This window comes from Trachemys scripta, chromosome 15 (assembly GCF_013100865.1).
Source record: "Trachemys scripta elegans isolate TJP31775 chromosome 15, CAS_Tse_1.0, whole genome shotgun sequence".
NCBI lineage: Eukaryota > Metazoa > Chordata > Testudines > Emydidae > Trachemys > Trachemys scripta.
In genome coordinates this window covers 21,380,893-21,407,591 of record NC_048312.1, presented here as the reverse complement: position 1 = coordinate 21,407,591, position 26,699 = coordinate 21,380,893, and the positions used below count along the sequence as shown (strand labels likewise).

Below are 26,699 nucleotides of genomic sequence, written 5' to 3'. Positions count from 1 at the left end.
AGGGATGGTCTACTGGATAGGACATTGGCCCAGGATTCAAGCAATTTGCCACAGGCTTCTTGTGTGACCTTGGGCCAGTCACTAAATCTACCCTGAGCCTCAGTTCCTCATCTATAAAATAGGAATAACACTTCCTCCTCGCAGGGGTGTTGTCAAGATAAAATCCATTAATGGTTGTGAGAAGCTCAAATAGTACAGTGATGAGGGCCAAACAAATACCAAGAGGTTCAGGCAAACCTTGTATAAGGTGAATTGAAAAACACTGTTTCTTTTGGTTTTTTTTATAGCACAAATATTTGTAATAAAAATAATAATATTCCTATTCTGTGTTGCAATTGAAATCAATATATTTGAAAATGAAGAAAACATCCAAAAATATGTAAATAAATGGTATTCTATTATTGTTTAACAGTGCGATTAAACGCTCAACAGCCCTAATTAAAAGTAACTAGGATTAATAATACTTTCCATCCAAGACTCACAAAATACTTCATACATTTTTGACTTAATGTTACCGCCCGCCCCACCCCCCCCTTACAGGTAGGAGGTGGTATTATCCCCATTTTCCAGGTGAGGAAACTGAGGCACAGAAGTCAAGTTACTTGTCTAAGGTCACAACTAAAGTTGTTGGCAGAGCTGGAAAGACATTGCAGGTCTCCTGACTCCCTATCCCATGCCTTAACCACAAGACCATCCTTCCTTCTGGGTGTAGTACTATCGTAGGAACTGAGAAATATTGTCAGACAAAACTGGAGATTAAAGAACAGGTTTCTTGGGTGCTCCTGACTGAGATAGAAATGGACATCCTGCTGATTCCTTGATTCATGTGTTCTTCTTGTAACAGTGCATTTAAGGGCCACATTTCTTCACTGGAAGGAATTCACCACGAGGTCCTTGGTGCTGAAAGTCCAGCTAGACACTGCAGCTCAGCACCACCAGAGGCAACTGCTGCGAGAGTGCCTGGCAAAGTGGAAGCAGTATCATCTGCAGTGCATAGGGAAGATGGTAAGAAGGAGCAGGGATCGTGGGAGGTGAAAGCTCTCGTCTGAGGGAGAAAGCCCTTCCACAGAACATGCCCCTTTAGAGGGGCACTTTTACAGACAGAGTTCATTTCCACAGTGTAAGCTGGAGAGCAGTGGGAGCCTTGTGCAACATGGAGGAGTTGGTATCACCTGTCACAGCATAAAGCCCTCGGGAGAAGGGGGTGGAGAGCATTCTCATTTGGGAGGGGAGATTGGGAAGGGCTGGGATTGCCCTGTGTGGGCTGTTGGTGAGGGAAACCCATGCTGGGCTCAGGCATATTTGCCAAAGGATGGACTGTCGAGCGCTGTCATACTGATGTTCTCTGGCTGTCATTAATGCTAATGAAAGGTTACTGTGGGTGGGTCCCTGTTCTGCTTTCCTGCCAGCTGGCCCAGATGCGTGGTGTGTGTTTGTCAGTATGACTTATTGTGCTGATTCCCTGACAGCTCCTGCAGAGACGGGGAGACCAGCTGATGGCTCAGAGACTCTGCTCTACCTGCTTTTCCTGCTGGAAGAGACAGGTGAGGAGCTCTCCCACAGAGACAGGCACTGAGCCTCCTGCTGGCCCTGTCCAACTTTCTCCTTCAGACTCCATCTGCGGCACTGAAATAAAGATATGGGGGGAGTGTAAGGAGGCTTATGTCCAAATATAATCTGGGCTGGTGGCTCCATTAGCATGATGTACACCCATCCCTGTGGCCTTAGGGTAACCCTCTCAGTCTAAAGAAAAGAGATGGAGTTCACTGAAATCCCCATCACCCACTTGCACTGGGTGTCGGTGTCAGGCTGCAGTGTGCAAGAGTTGGCAGTGTTTAAAGAAAAAGTCACCTCCTATGAATGATATTCAGCAGCTCTTTCTTGTGGCCAGTGGAAACGTCCCATGGGTGACGGGAGGGAGCCCTGCAGGCTAAAGAGTTAATCCTTTTGCTTTCAAAACTGAAAGGTTAATGCCTTTCAGCCGCTCCATAGATGGGGCCTTTCCCTGAGCTTATATGCAGTGTGTGTGACCCTTAGGAAGGAGTTGAAGGCACAGGGAGCTGATGCATTTTCCCTCTGCAATCTCCATCACCTCTGTAAATCACATCACTTCATCTTCTGCTGGGATCTCTGGGGTATAGCACATACATGCCTAACCACTGAACCAGATGCTGTGTGATTTGTTTTGCTAACAGCTGGCACAGAAGCAATGGGAACGGCAGGAGACAGTGCGGGCACTGTGGCATTGGTCGCTCTCGCTGCAGGGGAAGGTAAGGTGTGCATATAGTGCACTTTGGGGTCTGCACTGTGTATGCATGTGGGGTCAGCTCCCCTGGGCAGATGGGCCAGGGAGCACCTTCTCCTCTTTGTTTCATCTTCAGAGCTCCCTGTGCTGCTCTGAGGTGCTGGGTATCTTTGGTCCCTGACTCTCCTCTGATAAAAACCATTGGCCTGGGACTTCTCTGTCTAACTCCAGCTGATTTCCTCACCCTGTCCCCTACCCCTTTAGGACAGAAACTAGCCATGATACATCTCTGGATGTTACTGTCCTGTGGAGGGACTTATGGTCTGCAGGGGGAGTTTCTGGTTCCTAGGTCTGTCTCCTCTGAGAGGCAGTAACTCTTGTAGCAATGCCCCTGCAGCTTGCTGCTCCTTCTTTTTACTGCAGGTGTTTGATGCCTGGCTGGGGTTTGCCCGGGAGCGGCAGCGGAAGAAAGGCCGCATTGAGAAAGCTGTAGCGGTTTACCGTGCTGCCCTGTTGAAGGAGGGTGTGACCCAGATCCTGACATATATGGCTGGCATGAAACAGTTCCGGGGGCAGCTTCAAGCCCAGCACCAGCTGAAGGTAAACAAGACTCACATCACTGTTCTGTCCTGGGCACTACACCTGCCCTGAAGCAAGGTGGGATTTCAGGTTTTATGTTAATCGCTTCTCTGATATGGAGATACCACTCTGTCCTCATCTCCCAGCAGACCTCATTGTCCCTTTGCTCAGCGGGGTCTGTAACACCTCAGATAGGTGCTGCTAGGTAGGAGATTGAAGTCCAGGGCATCTATGGTAGCATTCTCTGAAATGCTTCCAGTTCCACATGCAGGGTCCCTTAGACAGGCAGAACTGCTGGGTCTCAATGCGTGGATGAGACAATGGTGTAGGGAGGAGGGATTTAGATTTATTAGGAACTGGGGAAACTTTTGGGAAAGGGGGAGCATATACAGAAAGGATGGGCCCCACCTACACCAAAATGGAACCAGATTGCTGGCCCTTAAAATTAAAAAGGTCATAGAGCAGTTTTTAAACTAAGGGCTGGGAGAAAGCTGGCAGGTGCGTAGGAGCACGTGGTTTGGACAGACACATTCCTTGCAGGAGGATCTATCAATGAAGATTCTCTATGTCCTATAAGGAGGAGAGGATTGAAGATGATAAAATACAGGTAGGATCTGATGAGAAACAGTCAAATGAAAAAGAGTTCCATTCAATTACAGCTAAAAAGTGACTAGTTAGTGCTTATACACAAATACTAAAGTCTAAATAATAAGATGAGTGAACTAGAGTACCTCATATTAAATGAGGATATTGATATAATAGGCATCACAGAAACTTGGTGGAATGAGGATAATCAGTGGGACACAGTAATACCAGGATACAAAATATATTGGAAGGACAGAACAGGTCATGTTGGCAGGGGAGTGGCACTATATGTGAAAGAAAGCGTAGAATCAAATGAAGTAAAAATCTTAAATGAACCAAACTGTACCATAGAATATCTATGGATAGTAATTCCATGCTCTAATAATAAGAATATAGCAGTAGGGCTATATTACTGACCACCCGACCAGGATGGTGATAGTGACTGTGAAATGCTCAGGGAGATTAGTGAGGCTATAAAAATAAAAATAAAATCAATAATAATGGGGGATTTCAACTATCCCCATATTGACTGGGTACATGTCACCTCAGGACAGGATGCAGAGATAAAGTTTCTTGACACCTTAAATGACTACTACGTGGAGCAGCTAGTCTTGGAATCCACAAGAGGAGAGGCAATTCTTGATTTAGTCCTAAGTGGAGCACAGGATCTGGTCCAAGAGGTGAATATAGCTGGACCGCTTGGTAATAGCAACTATAATATAATTAAATTTATCATCCCTGTGTTGGGGAAAACACCACAGCAGCCCAACACTGTAGCATTTAATTTCAGAAAGGGGGACTATACAAAAATGAGGAAATTAGTTAAGCAGAAATTAAAAGGTACAACGCCAAAAGTGAAATCCCTGCAAATTGCATGGAAACTTTTTAAAGACACCATAATAGAGGCTCAACTTAAATGCATACCCCAAATTAAAAAACATAGAGAACCAAAAATCGCCACTTTGGCTAACCAACAAAGTAAAAGAAGCAGTGAGAGACAAAAAGGTATTCTTTAAAAAGTGGAAGTTAAATCCTATTGAGGAAAATAGAAAGGAGCATAAACTCTGGCAAACAAAGTGTAAAAATATAATTAGGAAGGTCAAAAAAGAATTTGAAGAACAGCTAGCCAAAGACTCAAAAAGTAATAGCAACATTTTTTTTAAGTACATCAGAAGCAGGAAGCCTGCTAACCAACCTGTGGGGCTACTGGACAATCGAGATGCTAAAGGAGCACTCAAGGACGAAAAGGCCATTGCAGAGAAACTAAATGAATTACACTTCTACCCCGATATAACGCTGCCCTCGGGAGCCAAAAAATCTTACCGTGTTATAGGTGAAAGCGCGTTATATCGAACTTGCTTTGATCCGCCGGAGCTCACAGCCCCACGCCCTGGAGCACTGCTTTACTGTGTTATATCTGAATTCGTGTTATATCGGGTCACGGTATATCGAGGTAGAGATGTATTTGCATCCGTCTTCATGGTTGAGGATGTGAGGGAGATTCCCAGACCTGAGCCATTCTTTTTAGGTGACAAATCTGAGGAACCGTCCCAGATTGAGGTGTCACTAGAGGAGGTTTTGGAACAAACTGATAAATTAAGCAGTAATAAGTTACCAGGACCAGATGGTATTCACCCAAGAGTTCTGAAGGAACTCAAATGTGAAATTGCAGAATTACTAACTGTAGCTTGTAACCTATCATTTACATCAGCTTCTGTACCAGATGACTGGAGGATAGCTAATGTGATGCCAATTTTTTAAAAAGGACTCCAGAGGTGATCCCGGCAATTACAGGACGGTAAGCCTGATTTCAATACCAGGCAAACTGGTTGAAACTATAGTAAACAACAAAATTGTCAGACACATAGATGAACATAATTTGTTGGGAAATAGTTAACATGGTTTTTGTAAAGGAAAATCATGCCTCACCAATCTACTAAAATTCTTTGAGGGGCTCAACAAGCATGTGGACAAAGGGTATCCAGTGGATATAGTGTACTTAGATTTTCAGAAAGCCTTTGACAATGTCCCTCACCAAAGGCTCTTAAGCAAAGTAAGCTGTCATGGGATAAGAGGGAAAGTCCTCTCATGGATTGGGAACTGGTTAAAAGATAGGAAACAAAGGGTAGGAATAAATGGTCAGTTTTCAGAATAGAGAGAGGTAAATGGTGGTGTCCCCCAGTGGTCTGTACTGGGACCAGTCCTATTCAACATATTCATAAATGATCTGGAAAAAGGGGTAAACAGTGAGGTGGCAAAATTTGCAGATGATACAAAATTACTGAAGATAGTTAAGTCCCAGGCAGACTGCGAAGAGCTACAAAAGGATTTCACAAAACTGGGTGACTGGGCAACAAAATGGCAGATGAAAGTCAATGCTGATAAATGCAAAGTAGTACACACTGGAAAACGTAATCCCAACTATACATATAAAATGATGGGGTATAAACTACCTGTTACCACTCAAGAAAGAGATCTTAGAGTCATTGTGGATAGTTCTCTGAAAACATCCACTCTGTGTGCAGCAGCAGTCAAAAAAGCGAACAGAATGTTGGGCATCATTAAGAAAGGGATAGATAATAAGACAGAAAATATCTTATTTCTTCTATATAAATCCATGGTACGCCCACATTTTGAATACTGCATGCAGAGGTGGTTGCCCCATCTCAAAAAAGAGATATTGGAATTGGAAAAGATTCAGAAAAGGGCAACAAAAATGATTAGGGGTATGGAATAGCTTCCATATGACGAGAGATTAATAAGACGGGGACTTTTCAGCTTGGAAAAGAGACGACTAAGGAGGGATATGATAGATAAAATCATAACTGGTGTGGAGAAAGTAAATAAGGAAGTGCTAGCTACATAGGGAACAAATATTTAATAATGAGCTCTTCAGTGTAGCAGAGACAGATATAACACGATCCAAGGCTGGAAGTACAACCCTAGACAAAATCAGACTGGAAATAAGGTGTATATTTTTGACAGTGAGGATAATTGACCCTTAGAATAATTTACAAAGGGCCATGATGAATTCTCCATCACTGACAATTTTGAACTCAAGATTAGGTGGTGGTGTGGTTGGGTTTGGTTTTGTTTGTTTTGTTTTGTTTGTTTTTTCCTGGAAAAAAAACAAAACACTCTAGGAATTATTTTGAGGAAGTTCTATGGCCTGTGTTATACAGGAGGTCAGACTAGATGATCACAGTGGTCCCTTCTGACCTTGGAATATCTGAATCTATTTACTCCTTCTCATAACACAAGAACTAAGGGTCACCAAATGAAATTAATAGGCAGCAGATTTAAAACAAACAAAAGGTTGTATTTTTTCACACAACGTGCAGTCAACCTGTGGAACTCCTTGCCAGAGGATGTGAAGGTCAAGACTATAACAGGGTTCAAAAAAGAACTACATAAGTTCATGTAGGATAGGTCCATCAGTGGCTATTAGTCAGGATGGGCAGGGATGGTGTCCTTAGCCTCTGTTTGCCAGAATCTGGGACTGGGTGGCAGGATGGATCATTTGATGATTACCTGTTCTGTTCATTCCCTCTGGGGCACCTGGCATTAGCCACTGTCAGAAGACAGGATACTAGGCTAGATGGATCTTGGGTCTGACCCAGTATGGTCAGAAGATCTCCTCATGATCATCTAGTCCAGGGGTGGCCAAATCTTGGCTCGCGAGCCGTATGCAGCTCTTTTACAGTTAAAGTGTGGCTTTTGGAGCCGCCCCCCCCCCCATTCTCCACCTACCAGACTTTGGGGGGAAGCTCAAGATCTCTGCCTTGCAGCGGGTTGGTGGGGTAGGGGCTTCTGCCCAGTGGGAAGGGGGGTTTAGGGGCTTCAGCCCTGCAGGGCACACCTGCCCGGGCTTGGGGCTTCTGCAGGAGTGGGGCAGAAGCCCCGAACCCTGGCAGGTGCCTCCCGTGGGGCAGAAGCTCTGAGCCTCAGCAGATGCGCGTCAGCTCTCAAACTTCTGAAGATTGTCATATGTGGCATGGCAGGTCGGTAAGCTTGGCCATCCCTGATCTAGTCTGACCTCTTGCACATTGCAGGCCACAGACCCTCACCCACCCACTCTGGTATTAGATCCATAACCTCTTGCTGAGTTACGCAAGTCCTCACATCATGATTTAAAGACTTCAAGTTACAGAGAATCCACCATGGGCACTAGTTTAAACCTGCAAGTCACCCGTGTCCCATGCTGCAGAGGAAGGTGAAAACCCCCCAGAGTCTCTGCCAATCTGACCTGGGGGAAAATTCCTTCCTGATCCCAAATATGGCGATCAGTTAGACCCAGAGCTTGTGGGCAAACCCAGCAGCCAGACACCATCCTGTTATCCATTGCTACTTCCCAAGGACATCCCTTCTTGGGTGGCAAGATGCTGCTTCCCCCTACCCTCATCCATCAAACGACCTGCTGCTCTTTCTGCTTGGCAGGCAGCCTACAGCCTTCACCAGACAGTGTATCGTTGTGCCATGCTGTGGAAACGAAAGGCTCTCTGCAGGAACCTGGACAAGCCTCACTCCTCTCTGCCTTCTCTGAAGAAGAGGGTGACATTTAAGGTGCCCATGCCTGATGCCAACCCTGGGGCAGGAGGAGACGCAGCAAAGGCAGTGACTCTGTGCTCTGTGCCGCAGCCCATGAAGAGCGACGATTTGCCGTTCCTCTTCGCTGCTGGGGATTCGGTTCTTAGTGAGCTGTGAGTGTAAAGTTTCAGCACATCCTGCATTACGCTCGCATTGCATTTCTGAGTTCATTTCTTAAATCCTTGCTGTGAATTTCCACACAACTTCCCCTTCCCTCCTGCTGCTGCACGGTATGTCTGTTAATGCTGAGTTATAATAGAACTGCTGCATAATGTATACAGCTGCCCATGAATAATGGAAGGACTCGTGACTCTTCCTTGGCAGCCCATTACTAGCCCAGCCCAGCTTAATGACTTCCCAATGGAACTTCCTCACTGTATGGCAATGGATTACTGGGGTCCTGGTGATCTCTAAGTGGGAGCTCACACAGGAATGCCTGCAAAGTGGTGCAGGGATAGAAATATTACCACCACGAAACTCATCTGACCACAGTGAGGTCCCAGAGCTGCCACTAAGCCACACTGTGCTAGGTCTTAGCTGTGCTGAAATCGGTCAGTCCTCTCCCCGGCTTTATGGGAAAGGGGAACTATGTGCTTTCTGAAAGCTGTTTCCTAAAAATCTCTTGCCAGTCTTGCTGGTGATCTCATGCTGAGAGTGCATTTTGTGTGGGAAGGGGGATGACTGGGGAGGCTGCCTCAGTCAAGGACAGGAGTCCCTGGGATCTTAGCAATTGCCTGATTGTTGTTGTTTTCCCAGAAACGCAGTCCGCCAGGCAAGACTACAGCCCCGTAGACCTGACTTCCTGCTGCAGTCTCTGGAGAGAGAGGGCTTGTTGGGGATACCTTTCAATGAGTAAGAACACTTGAGCTTAAAGTGCTTTAAGTAGGGGAGGAGAATCTAATTGGAGTGGTGATTGCAATGAGCCTCTTGCTGTGCTCCTGCCAGGCTAACTGAATGTACCACCTTGTGAGCTGTGAAACTTATTAAGTTCTGCTGAGAGCTTACTTTGCATAGACATCTCTTCTGTGCAGTATGAAGGGCAGCACAGTGACACGAAGAGCTTCAGGTTGCTTACACAATGGAAAAGAATAACTGAGCAGTCAGAGGGGTTAACCTACCATGTGCTAAGAGCTTAGTTTCACCAGTACATAAATTTGAGGGAAAGACTGAATTCATCTAAAACATAGTGTGCCCCCAAAAAGAGGTGCAAGTTCTTTTCTGCAAAGAGTCTGTGCAAAAAGGCTTTGGAGCTGTCTGTATTTAGAGCCTCAATGATTTCCAGAATTTATGGGCTCAATTTATAAGCAAAAGGTGTTTTTTCTAACTGCCTGCCCTGCAGCTTAACATGGAATCTGAGTGTCACACTGGCTACTTTCTGGCTCATGGATCCGAAGCCCTCCCCTCATTTGCCCCGAGACAGCAGACAGTCTGGAACTGAATTTTGGCCTTGCCATTGGAACCTCATTACTAATTTTGTTAATGAGGTGTGAGCTAGAATAGACTCCTGCTCCCCGGTCTTGGCTGAATTTGCTCTGCGGGGCTAAGAGGAGTAAGAAGTATTTGCTAGTCAATAAACAAACCAGAGCTGACCCTGAGTCCCCACAGGGTGCAGAGCTGCTGAGCAAGGAGTTACCATTTTTGCAGTCCCTCTTCTGCGTGTGATTTACAGTGCTGCGGATGCTCGAGGAGCCACCTGTTCTGCTATCAGTGCTAGTTCTAGCTCTGTTATCACTTCTCTCGGAAATGAATGGGTTGAAGCTGCACCGGGTGTAGAAGCAAAAGTTTTTCAACAGGAAAACCTTATTGAAAGTATTTAGTAGGCTCTTTTCCACACTCTCTTTAGAAACCCCATTTTTCTAGCTGGTGGTACAGCTTCAGAGAGAGGGAAGATACTGCAGTTCAGAGAAGTGTCTCTCTCCATTCTCTGTTTTGTCTAAACCTGGATCAGGTCCCCACTGCTGGGACCAAAATGATGTAGAAATATACTCCCTGAACACTTCCTTTTTTTTTTTTTTTAGATGCTGTCAACAGATTCAGGTTAAAATGCTCTAGGAGGGGAGATACCAGGCACCTAAGATCTATCTAAGCTGCACGGCCGTGCAGCTTCCAGTATTAAGCCCCGCGCAGGGGCTCAGGGCTGTGGCGGGGAGACATGCCTGTCCCCCAGCATGGACCTGCCGCAGCGGGAAGAGGTGGCCCTTCCCGCCAGCCCCAGCATGGACCTGCCCTGTACTTGCTGCGGCCGGGGAGAGGAACCCTTCCTTGGCCTGGCCCAGCCTCACCGGAGTTGCTGCAGCCGGGGAGGAGGCACCTCTCCTCTGGCCCCGAGCTGCTGCAGCGAGAGCGGGCTGGAGGGAGTCCTCTCTCCCCACTGCAGTCCTGCGACAGCCCACACCCAAAACCCCTCATCCCCGGCTCTACCCAGAGCCCACCCACACATACCCCAACCCTCTGCCCCAGCCCTGAGCCCCCACCCCAGAGCCTTCACCCCTAGCCAGAGCTCTCACCCTCTGCACCCAACCCTCTGTCCCAGTTCTGAGTCCCCTCCTGCACCCTGAACCCCTCCCCCCCACACACACACGACTTGTTATTTGCACCAATATGGAGGTGATGTGTCACACATCACCTCCATATTGGTGCACATAACAAAATTCATTCCACACACAGATGTAAAAAATTAGAGGAAACACTGCCAGGCATCGTCTCTTATCTGAGGCTTTTTTGCTCTTTAATGATTGTGTTGGTTCTTCCAGGCTTGCTGCCTGTTAAAGAACTTAACATAGGTCCTAACCAGGGTGCTATTGTCCCTTAGCAACAGTGCTTTTCATAGCAGGAGCAGCACAGTTTCTTATGATCCTGTGCCACAGATTGAAGACAATGTTGCTAAGCAACGTATACGGTATTTTTCAGTGGCTTACCACGCTGTCTGACTCTTTACAGGGGATTAACCTCCACTAGGGTGAATGGTTATAACTATGTGCTCCCCTTCTGGCTATTCTGGATTGAATATAAAGAAGAATATGGGGCTGGCTGGAAAGTAACAAACCCTTCCCCCTTTCCTTCCCCTTCTAGACTGGAGGGACCAGAAGTGTCTTTGCCGCAAACATCCACGAACAAACATCCTGCTCAGGCTGGGGCCTTACTTGCCTCAACTCAAACGGAGCAAAGTGGCTGTAAACAGCTGTTCCAGATGGATAGCACTAGTTACTCCTCATGCCCCTTTACTGTGCCTACCCCTCTAACCTGTGTACCATCTTGGACGCATGGCACATGCCATCCCGCTCAGACTAGTCCGAAGCCAGTGCTGTTGCCTCCCTCGTCCTTCATGTCACGTTTGAGATGTGAATCAGAAAAGGTGAGTTTCATGCAGAAGAAACTAGAATACCGGACAACTGGAGTTGGCTGATGCAGCTTTACTGTCCGGTTTTCTTCCAGAGCTCCCACCCCTTCTTGCCTGAGCTGGCCTGTGCCTCCACTTACACCTGGTCCTGCCTTTTTAATAGATCAAGTTAGGTAGGATTGATGTGCCTTTGGAGCCTCTCTCCTCCATTTGCCACAGTCACTACAGTGACAATCTGAAGCAACAATTTGCTTTTAGGCTAATTCATGTGTGTGGTATTGCACTGGAATTCCTGGTCCTGTCCCCTTCTCAGCAAGGTGTCATTACTAGCTGCTGCTATCTGAGAGTGCTGCTCGAGCCAAGGGTTCAGAGTAGCTACAGCCAGATGAAATCTAGTTGAGACTGACTAAATTCAGCAGCAGCTCTTACTCCTGCAGGTTTCTTTAGCAAACAAAGGGAGGGGACGGGAGGAATGGGAATCTGCAAACATTTGAACAGCATTTAAATTCCTCTGCTCTATTGCAGAGGGGAGGAGTTGTTTACCCTTCCAGAAGGGATGGGAAAGCTCTGACTTCATGAAATATCATGTAAGGAGCAAGGCTGACAGGCACCTGTGGACACCAAGTAACTGCAGGGTCCCCCTCAGTGGAAGGAGGGCTTAGTATGTTAGGCCACGTACAGAGTCCTGTTTTAAAGCCCTTTGTGGCCCTGCTCACCCGAATCCTATTTAAGAGGTGAGATGGCTGTATTTGTATCACCTTATTGTACACCTGGCTTTGTAGAATGAAGGTCAGCCCCTGAAGGGTCACCTGGAAACTTTTCTCCAAGACCCTCAACAGGCCACTGTGGGGAAGGAGAGGAAGCAGCCAAACTCGCAGGCACATCTGCTGCTGCCCGAAGTTGTCACAGGAAAAGAGAGCAGGCCCAAAACTGCAGGTATGTTCTCAGCTCTACATTACAGCAACCAGCCCTGACCTGGCAGCACTGAAAGCCTCCCCCAATGGGAGCAAGATTGGGTTGGGGAAGAGGCAAAGCTACCTGCTCATTAAGCCGGTGTGTGGGGGCTGACTGTGTGTTGGAGGAAGAAGTCAGCCATTTGTTTTTTGAAAGGGAAGATACAAGTGATACGATTTTCTATGCTCCAGGGTGTTCAGAGGATTAATTGAGAGAGAGGTTCTCTAGAAGTGAAGGGTGGGAACCTCTAGGGCCCAGCCTGGCCAGCGAGACCAAGAGCAGAGCTTATTTTAATGCCGGGGAGTTCATACAGCATAACCCAAATACATACTCCTCCCTGCCTCATAGAATGGTAGAACTTGCTAGAGAAGATGTCCCATAACGCAAGGAACAATTTCACTGATACAAGCGGTTTCTGGAGTACTGCTTACCATCAAAGGTATTAAGAACACTCTGAGGGCTCCAAAAAGGGTAAGGCTAGGGAAAAGAGGTCAAGTGTGCAGCTAAAACCACAGCTTTGGGTTTTAAGGAGAGAACCCAATGGAGGGAGAGGGATAGTCAAGGGAGCAAGTGACACATTCTAGCACTCATCACAGCAGTGCTTTGATTGAATGCCAAATTTTACGTGAACCATAGTGAGCAGGTAGGATTCATAGATTCATAGATTCATAGATTATAGGACTGGAAGGGACCTCGAGAGGTCATCGAGTCCAGTCCCCTGCCCGCATGGCAGGACCAAATACTGTCTAGACCATCCCTGATAGACATTTATCTAACCTACTCTTAAATATCTCCAGAGACGGAGATTCCACAACCTCCCTAGGCAATTTGTTCCAGTGTTTAACCACCCTGACAGTTAGGAACTTTTTCCTAATGTCCAACCTAGACCTCCCTTGCTGCAGTTTAAACCCATTGTTCCTGGTTCTATCCTTAGAGGCTAAGGTGAACAAGTTCTCTCCCTCCTCCTCATGACACCCTTTTAGATACCTGAAAACTGCTATCATGTCCCCTCTCAGTCTTCTCTTTTCCAAACTAAACAAACCCAGTTCTTTCAGCCTTCCTTCATAGGTCATGTTCTCAAGACCTTTAATCATTCTTGTTGCTCTTCTTTGGACCCTTTCCAATTTCTCGACATCTTTTTTAAAATGCGGTGCCCAGAACTGGACACAATACTCCAGCTGAGGCCTAACCAGAGCAGAGTAGAGCGGAAGAATGACTTCTCGTGTCTTGCTCACAACACACCTGTTAATGCATCCCAGAATCATGTTTGCTTTTTTTGCAACAGCATCACACTGTTGACTCATATTTAGCTTGTGGTCCACTATAACCCCTAGATCCCTTTCTGCCGTACTCCTTCCTAGACAGTCTTTTCCCATTCTGTATGTGTGAAATTGATTTTTCCTTCCTAAGTGGAGCACTTTGCATTTGTCTTTATTAAACTTCATCCTGTTTAACACAGACCATTTCTCCAATTTGTCCAGATCATTTTGAATTATGACCCTGTCCTCCAAAGTAGTTGCAATCCCTCCCAGTTTGGTATCATCCGCAAACTTAATAAGCGTACTTTCTATGCCAATATCTAAGTCGTTGATGAAGATATTGAACAGAGCCGGTCCCAAAACAGACCCCTGCGGAACCCCACTCGTTACGCCTTTCCAGCAGGATTGGGAACCATTAATAACAACTCTCTGAGTACGGTTATCCAGCCAGTTATGCACCCACCTTATAGTAGCCCCATCTAATTTGTATTTGCCTAGTTTATCGATAAGAATATCATGCGAGACCGTATCAAATGCCTTACTAAAGTCTAGGTATACCACATCCACCGCTTCACCCTTATCCACAAGGCTCGTTATCCTATCAAAGAAAGCTATCAGATTAGTTTGACATGATTTGTTCTTCACAAATCCATGCTGGCTGTTCCCTATCACCTTACCACCTTCCAAGTGTTTGCAGATGATTTCCTTAATTACTTGCTCCATTATCTTCCCTGGCACAGAAGTTAAACTAACTGGTCTGTAGTTACCTGGGTTGTTTTTATTTCCCTTTTTATAGATGGGCACTATATTTGCCCTTTTCCAGTCTTCTGGAATCTCTCCCGTCTCCCATGACTTTCCAAAGATAATAGCTAGAGGCTCAGATACCTCCTCTATTAGCTCCTTGAGTATTCTAGGATGCATTTCATCAGGCCCGGGTGACTTGCAGGCATCTAACTTTTCTAAGTGATTTTTAACTTGTTCTTTTTTTATTTTATCCGCTAAACCTACCCCCTTCCCATTAGCATTCACTATGTTAGGCATTCCTTCAGACTTCTCGGTGAAGACCGAAACAAAGAAGTCATTAAGCATCTCTGCCATTTCCAAGTTTCCTGTTACTGTTTCTCCCTCTTCACTAAGCAGTGGGCCTACCCTGTCTTTGGTCTTCCTCTTGCTTCTAATGTATTGATAAAAAGTCTTCTTGTTTCCTTTTATTCCCGTAGCTAGTTTGAGCTCATTTTGTGCCTTTGCCTTTCTAATCTTGCCCCTGCATTCCTGTGTTGTTTGCCTATATTCATCCTTTGTAATCTGTCCTAGTTTCCATTTTTTATATGACTCCTTTTTATTTTTTAGATCGTGCAAGATCTCGTGGTTAAGCCAAGGTGGTCTTTTGCCACATTTTCTATCTTTCCTAACCAGCGGAATAGCTTGCTTTTGGGCCCTTAATAGTGTCCCTTTGAAAAACTGCCAACTCTCCTCAGTTGTTTTTCCCCTCAGTCTTGATTCCCATGGGACTTTACCCATCAGCTCTCTGAGCTTCCCAAAATCTGCCTTCCTGAAATCCATTGTCTCTATTTTGCTGTTCTCCCTTCTACCCTTCCTTAGAATTGCAAACTCTATGATTTCATGATCACTTTCACCCAGGCTGCCTTCTACTTTCACATTCTCAACGAGTTCCTCCCTATTTGTTAAAATCAAGTCTAGAACAGCTTCCCCCCTAGTAGCTTTTTCAACCTTCTGAAATAAAAAGTTGTCCCCAATGCAGTCCAAGAATTTGTTGGATAGTCTGTGCCCCGCTGTGTGGATCTGAACACAGCAGCCTGCAGTTCAAAGTGGTTGTCTGCACTACGGCCAGGGCCTACCTTTAATTAGAAGCATGAAGTGCAGGTTCTAAATGTTCCATAGGATTGGGATGAGGTGCTTCCTCATAATGTAAATTGTACAGTGTGTATCTGCTGCTTGTTCTTCCTGGCCTAAAGCATAACAGGTCCAAAACCACAGATCCTTAGCGTTGCTAAGCCATTCGCTGAAGAACCCCACAACTCATGCATACGCAGGCTGAATTTGGAGGGAGTCAAATCAACAGTAACTAGTACAGGCTCTGTAGGGTACTGTATGCTGGAAATCTTGGCCCATGCTCCCTTAACCTCTTGTGGGTCATGTTCCAGCTCTGCTGTTAGCCCGGGAAGAGAGGCTAGAGGTGGTGGGGTGTCTATTTTGATAGAATAAATAGGCTCAGAGAGTCAAAGGCATTTACTTGACCCTGTCACTGTGCAACACTAAACAGTCAAACTAGGCTCAGCATTTTAATACAGAGACCTCAACCTGCCCAGTACCAGGCCAAATACACCATTAAAATCTTTTTAACCTTTTATTAAAGATACAGAAAAAGTCAAAACAGTTAAAGCATTTGAAATGTATGTAATATATTAAGCCTTTCATTTTAACAATATCCCTTGTTCTCTTTCCCTTTGGCTGTAGAGTGTTTGTATAAGGACTCTGCTCACCCCCATTTTTGACCGTCTTTTAGATGGTTTTAAAGATGGTAATAACTTGTCCTTTTGGGGGAATAGAGAAAATTAGTTGAGAAGGACTGGAGCTACAGTTAGTTTTAAAGTCTGATCCTGTTTCCTTGCAAACAAGACAGATACACACTAAAAGGGAGAGAAAAGAACAGTACAGAGAGAAAATGCAGCTTCTGTCTCTAGTGCTGAATTTTACTTACAGCCCTGCTGCTGGAGAAACACAAGCCCAGTACGTGGCACATGCAAACTTGTACCAGCATCAGACTTTGCTTTTAGCTGCCTCTCTGGTGGCAGTCTTGGCAGGCTCAGAACGACTCTTAGCAAAAGGAAACAGAAGAAATAAGATGTGGGAGGAAAATGATGCATGAGAGAATAGGTGAAAGCCAGAACCAAAGTTTTACACCTCATGTGGTATTTGGGATTTAGCCAAAGCTAGTGGATGTGGTGATGTCATCTGTGTTCATCTCAAAATCAGGACATTGAAGGGCCAGTGGTGTCCCAAAGGATCCTGAGGTCCCAGATGATGTGAGTGGAAGCCATGATATGAAGCTTGCTCCCTTTAGTTCACCCATCTCAATCCTCCCCCAAAGTCTTTTTTTTTTTTAAGGACCTCAAAAGTCAAGTAATGAGCGAACTAGCCCATCTTCTCATTGTTCTGCTCACCAATTACGCCTAATTTCTGACACAAGTTTGTCTGTTCGACTTCCAGTCCTACACTTTTTTGTTTACCAGACATATCAACATCGTCCAAACAAAAAGGCCTTCTGCTATAAATCAGCGACTAATTCATCTGTCTTAATTTTTGCTGACTCTTTAAGCAATTTTATGTAACAGGCTGAGTTGGACTTTCATTATCTTTTCCCGTCAACACTGTTAGAGGTGATTGGATCATTTTATAAACTTTTATCCACTTTTAAGCACACAAGTGGGGTAGGTCTTTCAGGCCCCAGTTATTACAACAGAGGCAGCACATCACATGATAGCAGTGAGGACCCACAGGCACAGCACAGTGGTAGGTTTTTGCCTACAAGTCGGTCTGTTTCCCAGAGAGGAAGCAGCAGGAAATAGACAGAACCTCAACCGCATCATCATGTGTGTGCTTGGTGTTTGGTTTCAGTTGAAAGGAGGCAAAGCTATTCCACGGAGGGAACAGAGCTGCAGAAACAGCTGGAAGCGGAGCTCCAACACATCCTACAGCAAATGCAGCATTACCACGATAGCAAGCAGGAGCTCAAGTACGTATAAAGTCCCCTTTAGCCAGCTTCATTGTGTGCTGTTAATCCAGTGTTGCATTTCTATATGGAAGTGCAGTTCTGCTCTGAAAAGTAACATCCTTATTCAGTAGATCTGTCTCCTAGGCCTGTTCAGTTACATCTGCTGACCTAACAGAATAAGAGTTGTGGGTTTTTTGTTTACTCCTATTAGACCTGTACTGCCAATACAGCTTGGAGGGAGTTACCTTTTTGTGCATCCTTGGCAATTGTTTACTATCATCTGTGGCAACCACTGAAGGAAGTGTAGCCATACCGGTGTCACTGAGGGCATAATCTGAAATCAGTGAGTTGAATTGGTATAACCGACTCAGAATGTCATCTTCAGACTCTCCTCCTCATAAAATCAGACTCATAGTAAAGACCCTGCTTGGCTCTCAGATCCCAGCCTGATTCTGTAGAATAGGCAGTTAGAAAAACATTGATGTGAGTAGTTAGACACAAACCTGTAACCCTAAGTGGGATTGTAGTCACATTTCAGAGTGGAACAGGACTTTAAGGGGGAACCTACTGGTATGGAAAGCAGCAGCAATGGACCAAGAGTAGGAGAGGAACACCCAACCTTTCTTGTATTCTCCAGGGACCCTTTCTCACCATTTTCCTGCTAACATCCAGAGGCCAAAGACAGGAAAATGGGTCCCTTACATGGCAGTGGTGAAGCCAGTTTTTCCTATGGTGGGTCTGATGGTTCCTAATGTTAAAATAAGTTTCAGGACTATTCTAAAACTGGCTCTTACAACCCAGCTTCCAGCTAATATGCTGTGGCTTGGGTTTCATCCCTAGGTGCTTATACCTCCCACCTGGCAGCCAGGCATTGCATGTTTACTGCTGAAAGGCACTGTAAACGCAATCTCCTTTAGAAAAATCTAGAAAGAGCAGACACACTGAACTCCTTCCCATCAATGTTTGCTGGTAGTGAGTGTCCTGGACATCTACAACTATTGACGCAAATGAGTTAAATGCACAATGAGCCTTCCGTGTCGCACCCTAGCTTGCTGTGATCCCATTCAAAACAGGCACCATTTAACCTGTTCCCTCAGGTCATGCCGGCGGCAGGCGCGCATTCTGCACAAGTGGCTAGAAATGAGTACCGTGGGCACCGGGGCAGTGGAGCAAGATGTTGCGCAGCAAGTTCAAGAAGAGCTGGATCAGGTATGTGGACAAGTAGTGGTGTGAAGGCCAGTCCCACACAGTTACTGAGTAAAAATTCTGACATATAGTACCGCAAAGAGACATGGAACCTGGTCTGAACGCATTTAGCGTAATTTGGATGATTGTGAAACAAAGGCTGAAGGCACGAGGAGGCAGTTGTGGGAGATTAGTAACAGCAGGATGGGTAAACTGTTCCAAGCAAAGGGGCTAGTGAGAAACAGGGCATAATGAACAAAGTCGATTAAACTATTCACATTTTTCTCACCACACCACAGCTGCCCAAGGAGTAACCCAGTCCTGTCACTTGATACTTTCCTATTCAAGTGGGGTAGTGTGAAAGCTGTTCAACCAAACAGTGTCAGAACGCTTACAGACTCAACTTGCTGGAAAGAATGGTTCCTGACTTTACTAATCATTTAGCCCGTTCCTCTTCCCTTCATTTTCTCTTGTAGTTGGAGGTGCAGATCAACGCTCTCACCAAAGTGCTGCTAGAAGGGAGACATCGTCTGCAGAGCTACATCACCCGTGTGGAGGACATTCGCACTGCTTTGGATATGTAACAAGTCTAAAACCTCTGAATGGTTGTTCATGCTCAGTGGTAGAATGGGGTGGCTGGCTGGTCAATCTTTGATTATGTGCTTTTGATGTCAGAGAGGACATACACGATCTCGAACTTTGTGAAGGGAAGTAAACCAAACCGCTCTACCAATTAAATGTATATTTCCTTTTGCTGCATGCATATGGGAGACATTGCCTCATTTATTTACCATAGTTGTGATAAGAAACAGGACACACTGCTGTGCAGCTCAAAGCTGCACTCATCACAGTCCTTAGCTAAGTATTCATAGAGCCCATCACTATAGTATCTATTTAAACTCCCCTGCTTATTAAGAAGCTAAACAATGCTGATAAGACTTTAACTCTTTAATTTCTAACATTTTAAAATAAATGTTCATAAATCATGCAGTGTGACATAAAGAAATACTGTGTTAGTGTTCCAGTTGAAAAATTAAATGGATTCTCTCTGCAGGAGAAAGTTACAGCATTGCCAGTATTCTCCAGAAACCCTGCTTCTACTTCTTCTGATCAGTGGGTAAGACATTCCTGCTAGCCAGCCAAGTTTCCACAGTGCTAAGACCATTACAAAAAGAGCTGACCTGGTGCAGAATGATCTGTCTCTGATACATTCATATTAAAGAGAACAGTAGCAACTTCTCTCATCCCATTAGGCGAACTGGGTGCTCAGATACTGTGACTGCTGAGGAGTGAGGAATTTAAAGCTTAAAGTTGTTTTGGCCACAACTGGCCTCAGTAGAGGAAGAGATTTAGTTTTCCTTCCTCTAACCCATTGCAACAGACTCTTCTGTTTACAGAGCCTCTAGCACCTGAAGGGTAATTAGTCATAGGTTTAACCCTAAGGGCTGATGTCTGCATGCATTTTGCATCAAGTTCTTAAAAAATTCAGGCCTAGCTGGAATAAGAACATTGTGATGCACAGTACACAAGTTCTGAACTTCATAGCACTAAGGGGCTGAACAAAGTGTGTGTGGGGGGGGGGGAAGAAGAGGAGTTAAGAGCCATTTTAAGCAGCCCCCATTTAATATGAGGAAATGCTGACTCTTGGAGCCAAAAGATTAGTTCTCTCCTATTTGGCCCTGTCTAGGTCAATGTAATCAAGCTCATACATGAACCTTTGGCAGGCTATATTACCAGACACTGAGCATGTCTTTTCTTCCCTACTGCCAAGTTAAGCATATAGGGCTTGGCCAGCTGTACACACTTGATTGTTTTCTCCAGCACATCCAGGGGAGACAGACTTTCCTTTACAGGATCAAAGGTAGACAGTGCTCAGTCTCATTTTTAATTCATTCTAAAAGTTTGTTTCAGAAGATCCACTTGGAACTGCAGGCAGATCTTTAAAGAAAACACCAGCTCCCCTGATGAATATCCACATACAAGGCTCAAGCTAGGAAAGAGTAGATGATCTCACAGGACAAGGGGAGGGCCAGGTTTGGGGATAAGCTAGTCCATTCCTTTCAGCTCAGCGTGTCCCATTCACGTACAGGCAATAGACTTCCTTGGCTCAAAATAGAATTTATTCAGTAAGAACAAACAATACATTGCAGAAGTGAGTTGCTCTCAACACTTTTGGCACCAGTTGCTGTTAATCCCATTACTGGTAATGCGAAGCTTAAAAATCCTATTCTTAGTGTCATGTTCCATACATTAATGAAAGAGGTTGTTACTATTTCTATCTAACCCTTCTTGGCATGAATTAACAGACTAAAATTGCTGCAGGATGAAGCTAGAGCACTCAGCCCCAGCTTCTCTCTACCAGCTATGAGTGCAAAAGAAAAATGGAAGTTTGGCTTTTTTTTTTGTAAGTTAAACAAATATTTGCAAGTCCACTGAAGGATAGAAAAGCAAGTTAGTGCACATGGGGAGTATCTTGGATTGCCCCAAAGGTCCATAATGGTTTTTAATACACAGTCAGTGCCCATGGCATTTCACTCCGTGCACTAAATTGTTTTGTACAGGGAGAAATTCCCACATCAAGACCTCAATGTCAGCCCCTGAAGGTTATGACACAACACAATAAGCAGCAGCGTCTGTACAGCAGAAGGGGAAACATACTTTGGCTGCATCCCCACTGCAATGGAGAAGGAGTTCTGTATTGATGGAAACTCCCCTATGCAATGAGAAGGGAGCAGACTCCTTAACCACTTATTACTGTTTCATGTCACACGATTAAGCTCTCAGTAGTTTTTGGGTGACTGAGGAGAGTAATTACCACTCAAACAAAAAATCCTTAAGGCCTGGAATGGTAAAAATAAAACTATGGATTGGGAGAAGAATCTGCAACAGTCTGCTGCAAGCTAAAAAAATACACTTTTTTCAAAAAGATGACAAGTTCAACCACATGGAATGTAGACACAGTGTTTTCAGGTTTAAAATACAGTGCAAACCCCAGTTTTAAAGGGACACTAACAGGTTAAAAGGCATTTAAAAATTAGTTTCCATACCTGTTACCAGTATGTTATTAAACAGAATTTGAGTCTCATGTACTGGTTTCAGCACTGATGTCATTAATTTACATTGTGCATTTCATCTAGGTTGGACAATGAAAGTAAGACTAGGCAATTTGGCTTCTATACTTTGATGTCATGTTTGCATTAGACACTTCTGAGGACTGCAAGTTTGAAAACCACATTTTACAGAACTGAAACCTTGGGTCTAGGTCAACCTATCAGTGTCCCTTTAAAGGTAGCTAATCTCTCTGCCTTCACCCCTCCCCGATAGGGACCTACAGGCTCTGTATGAATGTAATTAGTTTGCAACACATTGAAGGGGAGAGTGCGAAAGACTGTAGGCACAGGATAGGATAGAAACCACCCTGGTCAACATTCTTAAAGGCATCTGTACCTGATACGTATATGGATCATCTGATTATTTTACTGCTCTCAGCATGGGTATGTGATATAGGGCACATACTCCTACCCCAGTTTTACACAGCAGTGTTGTTGAATATTTTCCTCACCCAGGTCCTGCTGAGTGATATTTTCCATTACTGAACCATTTTTCTTGGAAATTTGAGTTCCTTTGTATATAAAATCCTCTTGTAGTTTCTAAAGGGACCCCAGAGCCTCTCCAAAGCGGATTTTCTGTCCAGGTTTAAGATGGAAGTTGAAGTTCTTGGGTGCCTCGAAGATCAGAACGATGGTCGAGCCCAGGTTAAACTCCCCTAAATGTTCTCCTTTCCTCATGGGGATGCCCTCCTTGTTATTGTTGGTTATGAAGCTGAAGTCATTGTAAGAGCCTTTGGAGTAACAGGGGCTGTTAGTACGCAAATCCTGCAGAGAGACGAGAGAAAGGAATATGATTTGTGAATTTTAGTATGTGCTGTCCATTTACTAGGATTGACAACTCCCTATGCCTGGGGTACAGTTTCAAATAGTAACATGCAACAGTGTTAAATACAAGGTGGAAGAAAAAAATCTGTACAGCAGACACCCCCTTCAGTTCCTGGTCCTAGACTACATTAATCTAATGAACAGTAGTGCCAACTGAGTAATACTTGGTAGAAATCGTCTGTGTTTTAACTTTAGCTTGCTGTTAGTTTTGAGGAAATCAAACAATTAACCAGCTATGCCTTGTTTCCTCACATGAGTTGTATAGTACCACTGACTCATTAGCAAAGTGAGACTTCAAAGGCAGGATTCCTACTCACCCGGTCGAAGTAGATGCGGATGGAGCCAACATTTGTGGCTCCTACCGCTGTTAGGGAGAAAAAGCCATGTTTCCAATCACCACTAAGTACAACCCGCTCATTGTGGCAGAAGAGTTCCTTGATCCAGCGGGCAACACCAGGATTCACAGACATCAGGGAGCCTGTAGTAAACAGGAAGAGCAAGATGAAGTATTCTTTGTTCTTGCAGGAGTATTTTGATAAATTTAAGGCACAATAGTTTAGAGACCAACAAAAAAGGCCAGATTAAAGCTCATTTCTAAGAAGTGAGACAAATACTAAGTATTACCAAGAATATGAAGGATCAGAAGATGCACAGAGGTTCTATTGCACTGTGCACAGCAAGTAAAGCCTTCAGCTGGGCATTAGCAAAAATAGAACTGTCACTAAGGGCTGGTCCCCACTTAGTCCGGACTTCGGACTAAGGTACGCAAATTCAGCTACGTTAATAACGTAGCTGAATTCGAAGTACCTTAGTCCGAACTTACCGCGGTCCAGACGCGGCCGGAAGTCTCCCCCCGTCGACGCCGCGTACTCCTCTCGGCGAGCTGGAGTACCGGCGCCGACTGTGAGCACTTCCGGGATCGATCCCAGAACATCGATGGCGTGCCGCCGGACCAGCCGGTAAGTGAAGACTAGGCCTAAGGGTATGTCTACACTGCAGCTGGGAGTGTGCTTTCTAGCCCCGCTTCCAGCTCCACTGTAGATATACTAGGTGGGGAGCAGATAACACATGAGTGTTCTTTAGCTCATAGAGCTGCTCTACCATCCAGCATGTCCGAGGTCCTGCCACATCCCCTAGAAACAACAGGAGCTGAATGAAGGGAAAATATTTATGCCAGAAACTAAGGCATATTAACACCCCTCCACAAATGATGTATCAACCTAGTTAATTTTTGCCCTGGGCTCAGACCACAGTATTTCACCCTAATGCCATCTCTCAGAGTTCACAGCACCATCATTACATGCCCTGAAAACATTGCTATCACCAAACAGGCAAGGAGGAGGAACCCAGCTACCTAATGAACTCAAAACAGAATAAGCCTCTTTCTGAGCCTGGATTACGGAGCGCTCCACAGGAGCTGACTAAAATCTGACTCCACATAACGGCTCTACCTCTAAAGTGTAAGGACACAGACAAAAGTCTTTATATCTAAGGGATGAGCTCACTGGGCTGCCTTGCCAAAGCTATAGGGAAAAAAAACCCAAAACCACCCCAGCCAACCCCGCCAGTCTCTCAAATGCCCTTTGCCATGTGTGAAGAAGTGGTTCTGTAGCACTGCAGATCTGAGTCACCATAGCTGGCCAGATGTGAACATGAAGGATTAATAAATGGATCTAGGATCCCGAAAGAAAATGAATCACAATAGGAACCTTAAAGGTTTCCACCCTGTCACACAATATAGGGGAGCACACAGTGCATTAAAATGTTTCATTAGAGCCTGTACTCCTCTGCACATTGCTCTATTACAATGGATCTCCTGGCAGCATTTCCCTAAGAAACCCCTGGCTTAAAGGGTTTACTCAGCCACAAACCTTAGCTTCACGCTGAAGCTTGGCAGATCAACTTTCTTGCCATGTCTTGTCTCTCTCTCACACATAGCATCTGAAACCGAAACCAAGTCCAACTCCTCTCTTTGTTCCTAGGTAATTAAAAAAATGAATTTCCATCTGCTGGACTAAGGAGTATGACTGTCTGCGAAGGAGAGGGCAAAACTCCATAACCCCAATTCAAATCAAGTGATTGTGCTTAGTGTCATCCTCTGAGTCTCTGATGTGCAGGGTTATCCACAACAATCAGATGCCCCTCTAGGGCATCCTCTCTTTTACCAGCAACAGGGCAGTTTACTGTGGTGGGTGGGGAATGCCCTTGTTCCCTCTCAAGATGCTGACTGGCATTCTTCAAGCTCTTAACAGCCATTTCAGTAAAGTCTGCTGGAAACAGATCTGGGTCTCCCTACACCTCTGTGTTTAGTTGGGAGACCGAGTTATTCATCTTCAACATTGATTATTTGAGTTAAATTGGTAGACTACTAAGCCCTGAAATTCATTAGCACAGTATTCAGGATTTTGGGGAAGCATGATCCTCAGTGTGTTTTTTATGACAAACTGCTGCCCTCTGATTCTCTAGCACATCACAATTCAAGTGCTCTGACTGAGGCAGCTCTCAGTAACCCCCCTGCTTTGACACCTGCTCTGTTTCCCCTTCTTATTTGTGGAAGTAGAATCTACCTGGGAAGTGGCGTCTGTGCGACACTCTCCAGTCGGTGGGTGAGTGGAAGCAGTGATAGTCCCCAGGCGCCAGGTAGATGACACAGTGATAGAGCTCGTTCCCCTCCTTTGTGACTAGCTGGTTCTGCAATGAGCTGCAGGATGAGGCTGCAGTGGAACAGCAGAAGACAAAAGGGTTAAAAGGAACAAACAGAATCTGTGAGAGAACGTGTCGTGTGACAAGTCTCCAACGGGAAACGTGCTACTGTGATGCTCAGAAAACCAATGTTAACAGCAGGTCACTAAATACAGCCCACACAGTGACTCCGGGGGCAGTCACTGGCAAGAGAGCTTACATGGATGAATCCGCAACAGAATTCCAAACATGTAATCACCCTCAGTGAACACATTGGTGGGGACCATGCAAATCCCTTTCAGGGTACGTGGTAAGGAGAGGAGTCAGCCTTAGAATTAATTCCTTGAGTGTCCAGTGCTGAGCATGCTCTCAGGCCGCACCTTCTGCCACTATAAACCAACCATCCTCTCACTTGTGTTATTAACAACCCTTAGGTTATTAAAAGGGGGAGAATTACAGAAATCCAATGTACTTCTCACTACTGATGCTGTTCACTTATCCACTTCCCTCAGCTTGGACAGTGAAATCAGACTTGTCAGTGTTTGGGTTGTGTAAATGCTGCAGGAGAAGGCTTCTGGCAAATGTTGTAAATTTGATTTTATTAAAAAAAAAAAATCTACATTTTACGCCAAGCTGAGTTGACAGGTTCCTTAACCCCTAAGATTTCATGTAAACTGGAGGCCGATACTTGGATCACAGAGGGGGATACAGAGCATGCAGTGGGAGGGATTTGCCTGGTCAATTTGTCCTTTGCCTGCTCCTTGTTACTTCGGGGACAATTCAAGCTGACAGCATGTCCCTCTTCAAAGCCCACTGTGGCTACAGGAGGCTTTGAAAGGTAGTGCTTCAAGGCCAAGAATCAGCATTTTAAAAAGCTTGTGTCCCTTTAACACACAGCTAGGTTTTAAACATCTTTGAAGTCCAAGCCCAGAAGAATCCAAAGAACTTTAAAGAGCCCCAGCTTCCCCAGACAAAGCAGCAGGGGCTTGAGATGGAGTCTCATAGAACACAAATAATTTGTCTTAAAAGACACCTCAGAACTATTGGGGTACTGACTGAAGTTGCGGAAATGTCCCAGCTTACAAAATGCTTTAGTTGCATTTGCATATACATTACAAAAACAATCCTGCAGCTTTCAAAAAGCGCTTCTTTCTGTGGCGTATTGCCCATACACAGGTTTAACAAAAGATCTTGACACCCAAACCAAGAGCCTTGAAGACAGTGCTCTATCTCCACAGAGCAGGCACAGCAAAGGCAGTGACAATACAAACTTCCTCACAGTGCCTCAGCCCTGACCTGAAAGGCAGACCTCTAGGCATGAGAGCAGAGATCAGTCTCTATGCGGGAGTGTGGGGGGGTTGCTGCTGATGCTGCATAAATTGGGTCTAATAGAGTAGTTCCTACAGCCAAACACCTGGGCACATTTCAGCCTCCAGCAGGAGCAGCCTCATTATGGTCACAGACCTTGACATGACCCAGAATCCACCCAAGATAACCATGCACTTGAGGGAACTGAAAAGTTCAAATGTGGAGGAAAGGGCTGAATCAGAGGCTGAGGCTGCAAGAGAGGGACAGGCTACTAAGGAGATTGGGGAATCCAACATTACACCCC

The 26,699-nt window shown here is 45.2% G+C and overlaps 2 protein-coding genes across 12 annotated transcripts in view; one reads left to right on the top strand and one right to left on the bottom strand.

Annotated features, from left to right (window-relative positions):
* SFI1 (SFI1 centrin binding protein) overlaps positions 1-19,240 on the top strand; it is a 53,337-nt gene extending 34,097 nt beyond the window's left edge. For all 3 annotated transcript variants that reach the window (XM_034790852.1, XM_034790853.1, XM_034790851.1), the window contains exons 23-33: positions 845-1,005; positions 1,470-1,544; positions 2,196-2,270; positions 2,669-2,845; positions 7,847-8,109; positions 8,753-8,848; positions 11,069-11,351; positions 12,119-12,272; positions 17,189-17,306; positions 18,383-18,494; positions 18,947-19,240. In XM_034790852.1, the coding sequence (XP_034646743.1) occupies positions 845-1,005; positions 1,470-1,544; positions 2,196-2,270; positions 2,669-2,845; positions 7,847-8,109; positions 8,753-8,848; positions 11,069-11,351; positions 12,119-12,272; positions 17,189-17,306; positions 18,383-18,494; positions 18,947-19,054 (1,622 nt within the window). In that variant the 3' untranslated portion in view covers positions 19,055-19,240. The remainder of the gene's footprint in view (positions 1-844; positions 1,006-1,469; positions 1,545-2,195; positions 2,271-2,668; positions 2,846-7,846; positions 8,110-8,752; positions 8,849-11,068; positions 11,352-12,118; positions 12,273-17,188; positions 17,307-18,382; positions 18,495-18,946) is intronic.
* A 1,332-nt stretch (positions 19,241-20,572) lies between these two features.
* The window catches only part of PISD (phosphatidylserine decarboxylase), a 40,261-nt gene continuing 34,134 nt past the window's right edge, over positions 20,573-26,699 (bottom strand). For all 9 annotated transcript variants that reach the window (XM_034790841.1, XM_034790844.1, XM_034790842.1 and 6 more), the window contains 3 exons: positions 24,973-25,119; positions 22,723-22,883; positions 20,573-22,345 (listed from right to left, as the gene is read on the bottom strand). In XM_034790841.1, the coding sequence (XP_034646732.1) occupies positions 22,121-22,345; positions 22,723-22,883; positions 24,973-25,119 (533 nt within the window). In that variant the 3' untranslated portion in view covers positions 20,573-22,120. The remainder of the gene's footprint in view (positions 22,346-22,722; positions 22,884-24,972; positions 25,120-26,699) is intronic.